Source organism: Polistes dominula, unplaced genomic scaffold, assembly GCF_049000335.1.
Source record: "Polistes dominula isolate Pdom_NZ unplaced genomic scaffold, Pdom_raw_medaka contig_31, whole genome shotgun sequence".
Classification (NCBI taxonomy): domain Eukaryota; kingdom Metazoa; phylum Arthropoda; class Insecta; order Hymenoptera; family Vespidae; genus Polistes; species Polistes dominula.
Genome location: NW_028300925.1, coordinates 5,046,532 through 5,064,330, shown reverse-complemented (window position 1 = coordinate 5,064,330; position 17,799 = coordinate 5,046,532). Strand labels below are relative to the sequence as shown.

Sequence of the window (17,799 nt, the reverse complement as noted above, 5' to 3'; positions counted from 1 at the left end):
GGTAAAGATTGATGTATAAAAATCTTTTCTAAAATTTTTCTTGAATTTAAAACATACAGTTTTAAAAATGTATAAGGTTTAAAATATTATGTATAAAATATGTATTACACTTGAAATAAGATAGAGTAATTAACTTGATATATGACACATGTTGATATTGCCAAAGTTAGAACTATACAATGAATATTATATATATTAATTATATTTTTATTTAAAAGAATGTATTTTTTATATAAAGTTTTATTCAGAATAAATGAAATTACATAATAATAGTTATGCTGTGTATAATTGTACACTTACATATTTTTTAATATTTGAAGAGATTAAGATTAATATTACAAATTGTATCTTTTGTGCATATATGCAACTAACGCAGTCACTCATACATGTAACACACATGCACACATTTACTCAGATTGTACATATAAATTTTAAAGCCAGTTTCACCCTTGATTGTTAAATGTGTCCCTCATCACAGTCGCTGATGTAACTCAACATATATAATACGATCTTATTTAATTTCCTTTTATTTATAACATCGCATTAATTCGTAGAGTCTTAATACTTACCGCGTTCTTCAAAGAAACATATCCGTGCATCTTAGTTCAATCTACTTCAATAAATTTAAATTGAAAGTTTATTGGAACTAAATTATACCCGGAACACGATAATGCATGTCTTTCCTTAAAACTTTTAGATAATATAAGAGTATATACATAAAATAAAAAAAATAAAAATTATATATAATAATAATAATAATAATAATAATAATAATAATAATAATAATAATAATAATAATAATAATTCTAATAAAGCGTCGCTTATGTGGTATTTATCGAGTATTTCTAAAAAGATTACTAATTTTATTACAGTAACTAAATTACAATCGTAATAACCATTTATATTGCGTCGCAAATTTGTCTAAAAATCATATATTCTAATTAATATAGGATTCCCTTACATAGAATATATTATTGTAATATAGAGAATAATACAAAGATATTAAAATAATGTATACTAATGTTGAATAATAACGCTTCATCATTTTTAACTGTAAAGTCAAACTTACTAGTTCTATATTAAGGCAGTAATTATTTTTGGAACTGAATTTGTGCATGCGCTTGTACGAGTTCAGGTGTACCTAATGATGATTAATTATAAATGATATATTGATATGTGATAATGATGATAATCTTGTTATAAATTCGTTTGTTTTAACGGAAAATAACAAAATATTTTTAAATGTTATAAATGTAATTTTAACGAAATTGTTATTTACAAATTAGTTGAATTTACTTATAGCTGCAACAAGCACGTTTGCGTAGATTTTTAAATGTTTTATATTACACAATTATTTTTATGAAAATTAATTATGATGACTTTGTTTAGTGTTTTTATGCTATTATTAGGTACACCTTCTTAGTACAAGATATGTTAAATGTTTGTACCGTTTATTTGTACAAAGGTGGTTCAAGCAATCATAATGGAATTAAATAATATGTACTTTCAATTGAGATAAGGTAACAGAAAGTGATCATTTTTTAACGATTTTCCCACGAGACCTTCACTCTACAACATTCTTTTATTACTTTATATATTCTTTTGATATGTTTCATTTATTTTTACAATTATGCTCGATTACATATTAGAACAAATGATTTCAAAAAATTGTTCTCACTGAGAAATGATATAAAATTTAATATATATAAATATATTTCTATATGTCATATTATAAAATCATATTAGAAAGTAATATAGAAATAATATTTTAATACTTAGTTGTTTTTTCACATTTCTCATTCTTACTAATAATTAATTTACTATTGTAATTATGAACCACCAATGTACCAAATCTCTCCATTTTACATAAGTGGAGTGTTTACAAATTCTATCTCAAATATATTCATAATTTACTCTTACTTGCTATTTTAAAATGTTATACAAAATCACAGTAATATACATCTATATATATATACATATAACAATATAATGTTGCCCGAGCACCAAATTAATTTAATTAGGTTTGTGAGTCTCTGCAATCTTAAGTGAATTTTAACATTTATATTATGTAACAGAATAGAAACAAAATTAAAACAAATATACAAATAACATTAAAATTAATAATTAATAAAATCTTGATACTTGATTTGCAAAATTACATTAAAAATACAGAAGTTTATTAAAGTAAAAATGGAAGAAATATTTTCTACCATAGATATATATTGAATTATTAATGCAAATCATAACATAAGCTTGACTTCTCACATAAAATTAATTTTTACGATGTATGTGTAATTAAAAAAAAAAACAGTTCGAACCAATAAATAAATATTTCATTAAAAAAATTTACATATGTTTCATAATTATTGATTGCAGATTAGAAAAAATTGCAGCAGATTTAGACATTTTAACAATCAAGGGTTCTGCTCCTTTAATTCATAAAATGTTCAATGATGCGTGTCAGACCATTATATAAGCAATATTGTTTCACAAATTGTAATGACGTGAGTAAGCATCCTTGTAATATACTATACTATGTATTAAATATGTTGTTCTTTTTCAAGGTATATAGAAAAACTGATTTTTTTTTCAAGGTTAATTATGATATTCTATAAAGGAAGCTGCAAAAATTTATGTAAAGTGAATATACTCTAGGATTTTACATTTTATTCTTTCGTTGATCTGTTGAGTGAAAAAAATTAATTTTAGCAAATAGTTTAAAGGAGACAACATCGATGCCTCCTGCGTCCAGAATTACCAACTCTCATACGTTTTCTTTTTTCTTTACCTCTGTGTTCTTTATCTTTTCGTATTTCTCTTACCTAAAATGTATCAATGATCTTCATAAATACGTACTATTTTAATATATACAATTATGAATTTATGATACATTGATAGCAAGCAATATCATATTCCAATATTTTCAATATTTATAATAATTAACTCACCAGAGTATAAAAAGCATCATCTACACCCATTCTAGTTTTTGCAGATGTTTCAACAAATGGTACTCCATATTGGCGTGCAACTTCTCTTGCTTGTGTCATATTTACTGCCCAAGATTGTTGAAGATCGCACTTATTTCCAACTAATACCATTGGTACTTCTTCTGCATCTTTTACTCTTTTTATTTGTTCTCTATACGTACCTATATCCTTTAAGGATAAAAATAACATATGACTAACATTTGTACGTCATGTCATGATTAATATCTTATATTATTATTTTCGTCTTTATACATAGAATACAATGTAGAGGAGTACATACTTCAAAGCTTTTAGCAGAATTAACAGCAAATACTAATAAAAACCCTTCACCAGTCCTCATATATTGATCTCTCATTGCACTATATTCTTCTTGACCAGCTGTGTCTAATATATCTAAAAGGCACGTTTCTCCATCAATAACAACCTGTTTAACAAAATATTTATCATTAATAAAACAGCTTTTGAACTACATTAATAGTTGACCATGTAAGTAAATCGTAGTGTTTTATTAACGAATTAACTTAAACTTACTTGTTTCCTATAAGAATCTTCTATGGTGGGGTCATACTCATCTACAAAGTGATTTTGTATAAGTTGAATAGTTAGTGCGGATTTTCCAACGCCACCAGCTCCTACCACTACGAGCTTATATTCCGTCATAATACCAGTTCTTGTTTTAACATAAACTGGTACATCCAATAGAAAACTTTAGTTACTTCTTAAAATATCTATAAATTATATAAATAATATGTAAATATTATTTTCTATAAATTATAAGTATATAAATATATATAATTTTAATTTAATTCTTATACGAAATTTTTACTTCCTTTATATGTTTAACATTTATAAGTTTAATTAATTTATTATTAAAATTAAATATATATTGAATTAATGTAAAATAAATATTCTATAGTAGGTACAATGATTTATTTCTTATTAATATTCTTAGAGTTGGGTATGATAGTAAATAATAAATAATATAGTTTTTTAAATGGGAGGATATAAACAAATGATTAAATAGACAAAAGCTAAGATACATATATATGTGTATTATTATATGTATATATAAAGCGCCAAAAAAGCCTATAATAAGGAACTAACGCAATGAAAGAATAATTTACTGAAATAATACAATTTATTAACCAATAGTAATTTAAAGCAGTCAGGGTGCGATAAGCAGATACGAGAGAAGAAAAAAAGAAGTAAAATTGCTATGTAAAATATTTTTTTTATTTCACGTACACTCACCAAATTTATGAAATTTAATCCTAACACTGATTAAATGGTCACTTTCTAGATTTATACGTTAATTATTGATCATTTATTGTTATTTATCATGGGCAAGTACCATACACCCATTAAACAGAGTAAGATGCCATAAGATGTTATGCAGCCACGCCAACGTACTTAACTATTCGCAGAGGAAAGACCAGATATATTGTTACGTCCCGGCAGATCATGGCTTCGAAATCAGTGTGTAAGAAAATAGAGTTCTCTATCGGTAAAATCGATCTCTCTCTTAGCTGAATGTCAAATAAACGATTTTACCTTGGGATCGTCTTCTTTCTAAGATATTAATTATACCGTATACACTCTGTTTATTCTTCACTTTTTCTATGATTTAAATTTATTCTTATATATATATATATATACACACACACACACACAAAACAATGTAATCAATCAATTAACAATCATTTATCATTATTATTTCATAGATTTATTTTATTTAAAAAAATATATATATATATATATATATATATATATATATATATATATATATATATATATATATATATTATATATTATATATATGTATGTCTCAATTAATATTAATTTTTATTTTTATATATTGGAACGACGTGATAAATAAATCGATATACTTTTTTACGAGATTTAAATTCTAATGATTTAGAATTTATATTATAGGTTTTTACAAAGAGTTAAATAGGTAGATAATTAATATTCGTATTTTGTATAAAACAATTTATTCTTATTTTCATATAAACAAAAATTAAGAATAGTATTTAACCTAAAGCACAGTCAGACGCTCTGAAATGGAAAAAGCATTTATGTCTTGTATCAATATTTTTAAGTATGGAAAGAAATAAGGACAAGTTTCTTTCACTTTTGACGTTTTTATACAATCGTATAAAGTATATGTAATACAACCTATTATTGTTTCCAATTCACCCTAATTGCTCCTTTCTAAACAAGTATATGATATTATTAAAGATTCTATAATCACCTTTTCATACATTTTATTCTTTTTTTTTTATAGTATTTAAAAAAAGATAACTTACTATTTAACTTCTATGACTAATGTTCTTTGTCACATATTAATGACAATAAATGAATTATACAAAAGAATCTCATTTCACTTTTTAAAGCTGAAGTGATTCAGAAAATGCATTAAACAATGAATTAAAAATTGTTAAAGTATTACAACTCTTCGTTTTTAGCTTTAACGGCTTTACCCTTACGGTCGTAGCCTTTAAGCGCGTTAGTAGAATGCTTAGCAATATATTTAATAAAGTCTTCTAATTCTCTGCCGCCTTCGTATTTAATAGGTTCATTCTTAGAGTCTTTCGGTGCCCAGAAAAGAGTTGGGAATCCTCTAACTTCGTATGGTGCTGGAACATCATTAGCTGTGGCATCGAACTTCACTATTTCAACATCTTCATTAGCCAATTTGTCTCCCAATTCATCAAAAACAGGTGCAAGCTTTTTACAATGACCACACCAAGGAGCATAAAATTCAATTAACGTATCTTTGTTGTTATTCGTAACAATTTCATCGAAGTTCTTTGCTACTGCAACTTTAACATTTCCATTATTATCTTCAGGAATTGGTTCAGATTTCAGATATGGTTCTAATTCTCCAGCTTCTAATGCTTTTACAAACTTTTCAAAGTTATCCACAGAGAATTCTTCTTTAAGAACAAATTTCTGGCCTTGTGCGTCTTTTGCCAGAACAACTGGTTTATCACCTTTTACAAAGTCTATGCCGAAATCATTCAATTCATGTTGGAAGTCATCTTTGGAAGAAATGGCAAAATTGAAAGTAGGATAATCTTTCGCAACTTTGAGAATCCTGTTACGCCAATAATTGGTACCCTTAGGATTTTTAACATAATCTACACTGTAATAAGCAACAATCAATGGGTTTTTAAATTCCGCTGAGTTATCGCGAGTACGAACACCCACAATGCCAAAGCTGTAAAAAAAAAAAACATTCGTATATATTAATATTTCGCGTATTGTATACTTTAAAAGAACGTATTTAGATGACATATATTTACATATATAAAACAAAAATAAACTTACTAGTTCTGTGTGATAAAATTATTGACATCGTTAATGCTATCACCATCTTCATATTTTACACTATTAGCTTCAAATTTGTTGTGAAGTATTTTTGGCCGATATAAAACAATATTATTGCTGGAAGAATATCAAAAATAAAATATATATTGGCACAATATTAAATATTAATAAAATTAATAGTTTATAACACCGAAATATCTCATACTCACCTCAAACCTTCTTTTTCTAATAATTTTTTATTAGACGTATGAGCAAACCTAACTTTTTCTCGGAGTTTCTTAGAAACGGCATGGAATGCAGCTGACAAAGGTGAATCATCTTTCTCAAAGTAACCTACGACACCTACATCATTAGAATCTAAGAATGATTTTAGACAATCTTCGCTAACTAATTCTTTTGATGCTGGACCAACTTGTGCCTAAAAAAATGGTAATGTCAGATAAACATTTATTGAAATATACATTTATCATATCTGCTTAGATTGAATACAAATAATAAATTACCTTCATGTATTTAACAATACCAGGTGCTTCTCTGGGTCCATTGTAATCTCCAACCAAGTCACCATTTGCAAAAATTTTTAATGTGGGGTATCCACTGACAGAATGTTTGTTACATGTTTCTTTTCCACTTTCTGTACAATCAACTTTAGCAAATGTGATTGGTGGATCATTACCTATAAGAAGTTCAGCAGCTTTTGCATATTCAGGCTTTAAACGTTTACAATGTCCACACCTAAAAACAACAAATATTTTGGTTTATAATCAAGCAGATAGAAGTAATTAATATTTTACTTTTATACATCGGGGGAACTAAAATGTATACACACAAGACAATGGATAAACTTAAAAATAAGAAAATCGATGAAATAATAAAAATCATTTTTCAGTTAATTTATTTAATCAAAAAAAAAAAAAATGCATATTTATGTCTTGACAAATTTTATACTGTGATAAGTAAAGTAAATATAGAAAGAAACATTAACAAATTTATCATATCGTTTTAATTTATATAAAAAGAAGGCTTTATTATAAATTAAAATAACAAGAAAATAATTTTACAATAAGATAAATTGTCGTTAACAATAAGTTTAAAAGTACGATGGCTAACCGGTATTTAACGTATGTAAAATTTGACATTGATGTAAGCTCAATTTTTCATTTAACGTTTTTATCAGATATAAAGACGATCGATGCTTAACATATTTTATTTTTCGTATGACTTATATATTTAAAAATAATAGAAACAAGAGTATAATTAATTATTGTTTCTTACCATGGTGCATAAAACATGACAAGTGCATTTTCATGACGTTTAAGTTCGTCCGTGAAATCATCATCGGTTAATTCAAGAACGTCACTTTCGGAAGCGTAAACATTTAGAAAAAGTAAACTAACAAAAACGAAAATTTTAGGTAGCATCATGAAATTAACAGAGCTTCTTTCTTATCGTTTCAACGCACCTAACTATCGGAGAACTACTGGTTTACGAAGACGTGGCTTCGCTAAAAAGTAGCCACCGAAGCACGAGACCCGGCGCATTGCTGTCGTTCGCTGATTGGTCCACATATTTCTCCTCTCTTTGTCTTATTTATCGGACATGAACACGAGTACATAGATTGTACGATTACAAGAATATATGACTTTAAGAAATTTTGTAAGTATCTGTAATTGTAAGTAAGAGAATGGTGATTAATCGTCGTGATGAAATTCCATAAAATTAAAGCCAATTATTTTTATCAAACATTATTCTATGATATGTTATTGTTTTGACAGTATTATTCCTGTCATTATATGATACTGTTGTATCATGTAATTACAAATAACACAATTTTACATATTTTTTGTTGAAAAGAAAATAAATATGATACGATATTTATGATGATAGAAATATATTTTATACAGTAGTGGTGCAATCATCTTATACATTTAATTGTAAGTTCAACAAAAAATTGTATAAAATTGAAAGTAGTAACATACAATTGTAATAAAATTTTCAATACATTGTTTTGTATTATTGTTTTTAGTCTATTTTTATTCTATGATAATATAATAAAGTTTGATAAAAGGATATTGGTACATTATTATCTGATATTTAAATGAACTTTATGATTTAATATATTTATTAATATTTCAATAAAAGAAAGTCGAAGAAAATATTACAAGTAAGCGGAAACGACAGCAGCGCAGCAGCGGAAATACGAATGAGGATTGACCGAATATATCCGAGTATTACCGATGTGATTTAGTGACGTCATGCCCAAGCAGAAGAGATAAAGCAGTGAAAAAATTGAAGCTGTGTTTTCTATTATATTGATACTTGTACATCATAAACTCCAAGTTTTAAAAATGTCGTATGCATACCTTTTCAAGTATATCATTATTGGAGATACAGGTAATTGGCATGGTGTTATAGTTGGACCTCTCCCTTCAACATATTCTATATTCCGCATTAAGAATGACCTGACAGGATCCCTTCGTTGTTTTTGTTCTCTCATAGAATGATGTTTCTATTCGTAGAAATTTTATACTCTAACATTTTTTATTTTTTTTTATTTTACACTTATACCTATCAATATTGCATCACAACTGTCAAATTTCTTTTTAATTAATATGAACTTTTAAGATGTGTATCTATTTTATTTGTGTCTAAAACATAAAATAAATATGATAGTTGAATTTATTAGTAGATCTTTTAATTTTTATATTTACGTTTGATGTTATGTCAGTAAGTAACTGGTATGCTATTTCACTTTGACCTCGATGTAAAATATTTCTTTTTTTGTATACAATTGTTTTTTTATATGCTTTATTAACTTAAATATATGTATAAAATACATATAGTATATATATATATATAGTAGCAGTATATATATGTATACCAAGCTACAACGCATTAGTTTAAATATATGCTTTATAATTAAAGTCTTGTACCATATTTACAGTAACACATTTAATTTATTATTACATAATACTTATATTTATTTTTCTTTAATATAGGTGTTGGAAAATCTTGCCTTTTATTGCAATTCACAGACAAAAGATTTCAACCAGTTCATGATTTAACAATAGGAGTAGAATTTGGTGCTCGTATGATTACCATTGACTCTAAACAAATAAAATTGCAGATTTGGGATACGGTAATTATCGAATAACATTGATAATTTATATTAATTCCGAATTTTTCAAATGTAAGTATAAATACATTATAGGCTGGACAAGAAGCATTCCGTTCTATTACACGATCTTATTATCGTGGTGCAGCAGGAGCGTTATTGGTATATGACATTACACGTAGAGAAACATTCAATCATCTTACAACATGGTTGGAAGATGCTAGGCAACATTCAAATTCAAATATGGTGATCATGTTAATTGGAAATAAAAGTGATCTTGATTCACGAAGAGAAGTAAAAAGGGAAGAAGGAGAAGCATTTGCCAGAGAACATGGACTTGTTTTCATGGAAACAAGTGCAAAGACAGCAGCAAATGTTGAAGAAGCGTTCATTAACACAGCGAAAGAAATATATGAAAAAATACAAGAGGGTGTATTTGATATCAATAATGAGGTAAATATTTATTAATATGAAAGATTTTAGATTTCATCAAATGATGCATATCATTCTGTTAATATTATTATTATTTTATTTAATTAGGCAAATGGCATTAAAATTGGACCACAACATTCTCCGACAAGTCCTAGTGGATTAGCAGGCACCGGAGGACAAGGAAATGCACAGGGCGGTGGGTGCTGCTAGGGGCTGGGGGTTGCCTGCCCACCGCTACATCCTTCTCCGATCTAAATCGATCCTTTTACTCCTGCTCCTCGTTTTAATCTCAACCACCGACTTTGTACATTTAATTTTGCGCGCGTCGCATCTTGAGGTAACGAGTGACACAATTGGTATAATTATTATTTGAAAAATATTATATACATGGTGATAGGAGTTTTATATAGCAAAAGTGTTATACGTCATTAGAATCATAAAATATAATAAAATCTTGATTTACAGATTATCAGATCAGTTTGTATCATCACAATATTACCTAGTATATTTTGTATACATATACATATATACATGAAAATCCATATAATTTTTACTTTTAGATTTATGTAACATTATTTTTTTTTATTTTTATCGTTATTTAAAAGTTAATATAATACTTTAATGGAATTCATTTTCTCAAAGTCCCATGTGTAGTTTATTTGTGCTAGTAATATTTTGATTTGTTTTACTATCGAGAAATGATATTCTCTACATTACTAAATTTAAAGTATTTTCACTTTATGCTCATTGCTATATAATACGATATATACTTCTATCTGTAAAATATGGGAATTAAATGTATTTGCCATGTTGAAATATTGAACATATTATTGAAGGTGTAAATGTCTTTATCATTGATGAGTAAAGAAGGATGACAAGGCGGAAGGGATAGGCATTCCTATTCCATAATTTACATTTATTTACTGTCATGTAATATATGTGATGTGCTTTAATATTATAAATTTCATTTATTTAATTATGCATCGTGGATTGGAATAATCGAGTTCGATTGGCTTTAAACAGGAATACAAAATTACACTTGGCTACCTAAGGCGACATTATGTATACGTATGTATTGATGTATAAGATGACGAATATATAAAATATGTAATCCATTACATCACGAGGCCTATGTAACCAAATTTATATTCTATGTAATGATTATACAAAACCTCACTATTTACAATATTTATATTGTTGTGATTGGTATCATTACTTATGATACATTTTTAAAAGTCAATGATTGATGATATGACAGTGAATTTAAATTTTGCAGATTTTTCTTTTTAATTGGAGAACGTTTGTAGTACTATACAATCTAAAGAGTTAACTACATAGAGTGCATTCGTAAATCTTAACCAAAGATATTGATTTAGACATATTATGGCATAATACTTCTAAATGTATCCTATTCGAAAAAGGTCCAAAAATATCATATTGTACATTATACATATTCAACTATACAAGGACAAAAAGGATTAAGTATATGTAAAATGTGTAGATGTGCATTAACAGAAAATATAGTCTTTTATTGCATTATATTTATGGAACATTAATTAGATCTGATGGAGACATCGTAATGTTAGTTTAATATTTCTTAACTAAAATGATAAAAAGATTTTAAATCATGTGTAGAATTTGGATTTGAATATTGAATTCACTTTGAATTTCATAAAAGGATAAGTGTCACAAAACTGAAATATCATATTGTATGCATTTATTTTACCATTATATAATTATGGCAATTAAATGCACATGTTAATAGTGTTTTTGAATAATATTTTATTTTTATTTGTACATATATAGAGTATATTTGTTGAACAGATCCAATACCTATACATGATCCAAAAAGTATCATTTGACGTTAGTATTAATGGGTTAGCTATGTACTTTTTCTTATATCTATGTATCTCTTTGTTATATATATATATATATATTTTTTTTTATAATGTAACAAAATATTTTGTGATTGTAACAAAGGATATTTTAGCACTGTATACTTTTATTATGCTTATATGCTATAACGATTAAACGATGTAAGTTAATTTTAGAAAATATATCTGAACATTATCCTCTCCAATAATTAAAAACCAATAAATGTCAAGATATTTGACATTTAACGCTTATAATATACATATATATATATATTCCTATTTAGAAGAAAATCATATCATCTGTTGTGCGCGAGTCTCTCCTCCTGAGTACTTATATGTGTCATAGAATTATTCGTTTGACACACGTTCAAATAAATTCCGCGTGACGCAGCTGACCTGACCTGATCCACAGCTGATTTGCCGATACGTTGGAATCTCACTGTTGCGCTCACGATAGAAAACGCTAGAGAGAGCGGCATGTCGTGAGTTGAACGTGAGCGGGCTTCGTTAAAGCAAGAGCGTTGTTCGCTATCGTTTTAAACGCATTCGCGCTTCCCATAAAGTACTGCAGAAGGGTTATCATTGCAGATGTACCTTCCATAAGGCGGTGAAGCATTATTTAGAAGATTCCTTTGACACACTGGACATTAGCTAACGTGCTGCGTCGTAAAGACGCAACCAGGCGCCATGATGGTAGGTGGAACCTGTTATCACTTGGCCGGTAGGCTATTGAATTTTCCATGCGTTTAATTAGTTGGAACTCTGGCATTGTTCGTTCCCTTTAAAAAAAAGGAGATCTACAGTATTTAATAAGCGAGAAATGTTGCAGGACGGAATATGTGACACTACCGACATTTTAAACAGCGTGCCTCCGAAAAAGGTATTTACATTTTTCATTCTTCCTATTATTAATATAATGACATTTCTATTGTTCCTCATATTTTCAACATTTTTCATTCATTTAGATAATTATTCTACTCGAATAATGTCTTTGAGTTAACATTTTTTAGACTATTCATGCTGATAGTGTAGATCTGCCAGACAAGCCTCTGCGAGTGGATATATCTGATGCTCTCAGTGAGAAGGATAAAGTGAAATTTACTGTACACACTAAAACTTCCTTGCCTGATTTTCAAAAGCCAGAGAATTTGGTTGTAAGACAGCATGAGGAATTTGTCTGGCTTCATGACAGATTTGAGGAAAATGAGGAGTACGCTGGATATATTGTACGTATTCTATTTTCTTAATATGATAAATTATGTTTCCTTTGAATTAACCTCATCTTCATTATAAGTAAATAGTAACTTATCTGTCTGAATCATAGATTCCACCATGTCCACCAAGACCGGACTTTGATGCATCACGTGAAAAGTTACAAAAATTGGGAGAGGGTGAAGGTAACATGACAAGAGAAGAATTTAACAAAATGAAGCAAGAATTAGAAGCGTAAGTTCTATATTCATTTAAATAGAACGCTTTCAATTATATTTTTTATGCAATACTTTTTTTAATAAAAACATAATCCTTACAGAGAATATTTGGCTACTTTCAAGAAAACTGTCGCTATGCATGAAATGTTTCTAACAAGATTAGCACATCATCCAGTTTTTCTAAATGATCACAATCTTAGAGTATTTTTAGAGTACGATCAAGATCTGTGCGTGAGAGGTAAATATTTCTTTAGTTTCTTTATACTCTTTCGATATTAGTTTTGCAATATTAACAGCGATAAATGTTGTCTTTGTTTTTAGGAAAAAATAAAATGGAAATGTTTGGTGGTTTAGTGAAATCTTTTTCCAAAACTACAGATGAATATTATCTGCAGGCAACTGTTAAAGATGTAAATGACTTTTTTGATCAAGAAATGACATTTCTGCAATTGTATCATCAGAACTTAAAAGAAGCAACGAGTCGTTCCGATCGTCAAACTGTTAAGCATAAAGACGTAGCCGATTCGTATATTAAAATATCTACTAATCTTTTACAATTAGCTACAATAGATCCTGGTAAATTAGAGAAATTTTTAACAAAGATTGCTGAAACGTTTGAAAAATTACGGGTAAGTTTCTATACTTTTAAGTAACAATGTTAATGTCACTTTCAATTTTTGTATCTTTTTAAACTTTTTATTGTTTTTACGATTTTACAGAAGGTCGAAGGACGAGTAGCATCCGACGAAGATTTGAAATTGTCTGATACGCTTCGTTATTACATGAGGGATACTGCTGCAGCGAAAAAGCTTCTTTTTAGAAGGTTAAAAGCTTTACATGCGTACGAATCTGCGAATCGTGCTCTTGAAAAAGCTCGTGCCAAAAATAAGGATGTACATGCAGTGAGTATATATTTAATCCAAATTTAATGTAAAGTAAGGTGAAATTAAGTATTGGTAGAAAATTCTATTTATAGTTATTAGATAGAAATGTTCATTGAAAAAATTGATTTATTCAAAAAAAGTTTCTTCAGTATTCTTTCGTTTTTAAAATCAAATTGCATATTAATAATAAATGAATTAACAAAGAAAAAAAAAGTTTTAATATAAATAGGGAAAACACATGTTTATAATGTTATTTAAATATAGCGTATCATATTCTCTAATAATAAACAACTTAACTTTTTCTTGCACTTCAAGGCACTGGAAGTTGCTGAGGTGTGTCTTTCTTCATTTGTGTCGTACATACATTGTTCTGCTATATCGCTTGATAATCTAAATTGCTATATTTGCGAGTTATATTATCTCTTTATTTTTTTTTTAAAGATATAAATTACATAGATATGTGTATTCCATTGAAATTGATCGGATACTTTACATGGACATTAATAGAACCATTTTCATATTTTATAGATATGAGAAGCGGTACACGAAGTATTTATGATGCATACAAAATATTCTTTGCACAATTATCCTGCTAGAGTAATAATCAATTATTGTGTAGTAGTTTATAATTAACGAGAATATATTTATATTTATTTTTATTCAATTATTTAAAAAAGTAAATTTTGAACAGATTCACTCTTTAAGCAGGAAAATTATCATAATTTAAATATTGCACAAAAGCAGAGACTGCCAATAAATGTTATGCATGACTTAATAAAATTGCATGTTGTTATTTAAGGATTTACAGAATTATTATGAACATATACGCATATATGTATTGTACATGATGATTTTTTCAGTATTATTAGTTTGAAATACAGAATAGAGCGTATAATACAGTTGAGTCTTCTATCTTTTACTGTGATTTATAAATGATGAAAATGTTTGTTAAGAGTGGTTTATTTATTAGAAATTATCACTGATATTTAAAAAGGAAGACATACTTTAATCACACATTATTATATATAATAGACAATGAATTAGTGAATTATGAATGAAATTCATTTTTGTACTAAAGTTATATATTTTTGTTAATTAAGGCAGAACAAGCTCAAACCGAGGCGTGTGAAAAATTCGAACAGATGTCGGAAAAGGGTAAAAAAGGTATGTAATTAGTATCTATAGTGTGTTATATATATATTTAATAACATTTTAAAGTCAAATGATTTATTTCAGAATTAACGGATTTCAAAACGAGGCGTGTAGCAGCATTTAAAAAGAACCTTATTGAGTTAACAGAACTTGAAATAAAACATGCTAAAGTTAGTGTGTTTAATTTTATATACATAAAATAAATAATACATATCTACAAAGATAATTAACTCAGCATTTATTTTCCAATAGGCGCACGCAGAGTTGCTCAAGAAATGTCTATCCGTACTTCGGGAGGAGTGATCCAATTTGTCAGTTGCCATGGCTAAATCTGTTATGCGCTTTGCATACAGATAACAACTTATTTACAGTTATTATAATTTAATGGTACTGTAAAATATTATATATTTTTTGTTATCTAGATATATTATATATTACAAATTAAAGTTTTAAATTACTACAGCTGCAAAGAGGGTTCAGCTGCTTGAAAATAGTTAACGAAAAAGAATAATAATAATATTAATAATATTAATAATAATAATGATAATAGTAATATGAAAAGAAGATTAAATAATTTGTATCAGTTGTTTTTGAGCTGTAGAAAGCTGTGGATAATGCTATTACTTTTGTCTAGATGAAAATTAGGCATTACATTCTTTTTTCTTATGCATTTAAATATATATGTTGCGCGAATCACGAAGGTGCACAAAAGTACTGTAAAAATGAATAAAATGTAAATGGCGCTGAGACTTTTTGCAGCTTTAAATTAATTACCTATTATGCTTATATATAACATAAGATTCTTTATATTATGTATGAATAAAAAATATATATGCGTATTTGTATACATATATGCATATATATAATCGTTAGAAAACAATGTTATGAAAACACTAGTTTTAGAAACACAGTATCGTCTACGACGAGAAAAAGAATTCAGTACCGATAAAACATAGGACAGTGAAATTAATGTAAGAAACTATTTCCATGCGTATGCATTCATTCGAATTATTATAAAACGGATACATGTAATGTTATAAATTTTGTTGATCCTTTGTCTACTTTGTGTGAGTGGCAAAAACATAGTGAAGGGACCTGGAAATGAATATTATAATAAAGTGCAATTATACTTTTCAATATGTTTTTCTTAACAAATATTTAAATACATACACATATATTATTTAATTATTACGAATAATATACATATATATATACTGGTGGGTCACCACATTTTACCATCTAGATTTACGTTATTATTATTACGCGTAGCAGATCATATTTCACATGGAGTTGAGTGGCTTTGAAAGGGGCTCATACTGATGGTATTTTTTTTTTTATAGGTGGACGTGTAAAGAACATATGAGAGTCATTAATGTTTTTTTAAACGGAATCATATATATTTTAATGCATCATCTGATGCTCTTTCATATTATTTACAAAAAAGTAATAACCTATTTATGTAAAAAAATAATTACTTTAGGAGATATTTTAATTTTTATGTCTATTTACAAAAAAAGTTCAATGTGGCGACCATTTGCATCAGTACACTTTCTGAATCGAGAAATTAATAACTCATTAACGTTTCTTAATGTATCTGATGTTATTTTCTTGCATTCATTGACGATACGATCCCTCATATCGGCCATTGTAGTTGGAGGCTCAACGTAATATTATACGCCAATAGATTTCCTCAACGAAATACTCCATCACGTCGTACCTTTGATAATATTTTTAAAAAATTTCACCAGACAGGGCAATTAGTACGCAAAAAGGCAATTCGTAATAAAATAATAACAAATGAAGCAAACGAAATTGCAGTGTTAGCCGCAGTTACGATAAATTCATCCATTAGCTTTCGCGAAATCAAAAGATAAGCTTGAATTAGCCGCAAAAACATTTTACACATATTGATAAAGCACAAATACCATTCATATCATGTATTAAAGGTTCAAGAACTGACCGCAAATGACTGTTATCAACGTTTAGAATTTTGTAATTGGGCTCTCACTCAAAGAGACAACTTTTCCAGCAATATTATTTTCACAGACAAAGCAACGTTTACGAAAAATGGATCAATGAATTCAAGAAATACCCATTATTGGCTAACGGAAAATCCTCATTGGTTTAGACAAATGGATAATCAATATCGATAGAGTGTAAATGTTTGGATGGGCATACTCGGCGATAAACTTATTGGTTCATACTTTATCGAAGGATCACTTACCGGACCAAAATATGCAAATTTTTTATCAAACACTCTATGCACATTTTTAGACGATTTACCATTGCATACACGACAAATAATGTGGATACAACAGGATGGTTGCCCTGCTCATTATTCAAGAATAGCAAGGGATACATTAAATCAAATGTTCCCAAATCGTTGGATAGGACGGGGTGGGCCCATTCATTTTCCGGCTAAATCACCAGATCTAACGCCCCTCGACTTTTTCTTATGGGGCTATTTAAAAAATAAAGTTTACGCTGAGCCTCCGACTGCAATGGCCGATATGAGGGATCGTATAGTCAATGAATGCAAGAAAATAACATCAGATACATTAAGAAACGTTAATGAGTTATTAATTTCTCGATTCA

The 17,799-nt window shown here is 27.9% G+C and overlaps 4 protein-coding genes across 6 annotated transcripts; 2 read left to right on the top strand and 2 right to left on the bottom strand.

The window, feature by feature from the left end:
- Positions 1–222: 222 nt before the first annotated feature.
- On the bottom strand, positions 223–4,464 carry Ras85D (ras-like protein 1). Its single transcript, XM_015335012.2, has 5 exons — positions 4,239–4,464; positions 3,519–3,715; positions 3,268–3,411; positions 2,949–3,155; positions 223–2,822 (listed from the first exon to the last, which is right to left on the bottom strand). The coding sequence occupies exons 2-5, from the start codon at positions 3,645–3,647 to the stop codon at positions 2,718–2,720; spliced, it is 585 nt and encodes a 194-aa protein (XP_015190498.1). The 5' UTR covers positions 3,648–3,715; positions 4,239–4,464; the 3' UTR covers positions 223–2,717.
- A 497-nt stretch (positions 4,465–4,961) lies between these two features.
- Positions 4,962–7,866, bottom strand: ERp60 (disulfide-isomerase A3). The gene is made up of 5 exons (XM_015334505.2): positions 7,593–7,866; positions 6,821–7,052; positions 6,527–6,735; positions 6,318–6,434; positions 4,962–6,207 (listed from the first exon to the last, which is right to left on the bottom strand). Exons 1-5 carry the CDS (start codon positions 7,739–7,741, stop codon positions 5,433–5,435), a joined length of 1,482 nt encoding a protein of 493 aa, XP_015189991.1. The 5' UTR covers positions 7,742–7,866; the 3' UTR covers positions 4,962–5,432.
- Positions 7,867–8,553: 687 nt separating this feature from the next.
- On the top strand, positions 8,554–11,919 carry Rab2 (RAS oncogene family member Rab2). The gene is made up of 4 exons (XM_015334509.2): positions 8,554–8,711; positions 9,317–9,456; positions 9,529–9,885; positions 9,973–11,919. Exons 1-4 carry the CDS (start codon positions 8,666–8,668, stop codon positions 10,072–10,074), a joined length of 645 nt encoding a protein of 214 aa, XP_015189995.1. The 5' UTR covers positions 8,554–8,665; the 3' UTR covers positions 10,075–11,919.
- Positions 11,920–12,055: 136 nt separating this feature from the next.
- On the top strand, positions 12,056–16,341 carry Snx6 (sorting nexin 6). 3 transcript variants are annotated; one of them, XM_015334507.2, is made up of 11 exons: positions 12,057–12,431; positions 12,568–12,618; positions 12,749–12,964; positions 13,063–13,184; positions 13,270–13,406; positions 13,490–13,797; positions 13,888–14,070; positions 14,368–14,385; positions 15,153–15,216; positions 15,289–15,374; positions 15,457–16,341. In XM_015334507.2, exons 1-11 carry the CDS (start codon positions 12,426–12,428, stop codon positions 15,505–15,507), a joined length of 1,242 nt encoding a protein of 413 aa, XP_015189993.1. In that variant the 5' UTR covers positions 12,057–12,425; the 3' UTR covers positions 15,508–16,341. The 3 variants fall into 3 exon arrangements, with proteins under 3 accessions (XP_015189992.1, XP_015189993.1, XP_015189994.1); XM_015334506.2 differs by having other exon boundaries at positions 12,056–12,618; XM_015334508.2 differs by lacking the exon at positions 14,368–14,385 and having other exon boundaries at positions 12,057–12,618.
- The last annotated feature ends 1,458 nt before the right edge of the window (positions 16,342–17,799 follow it).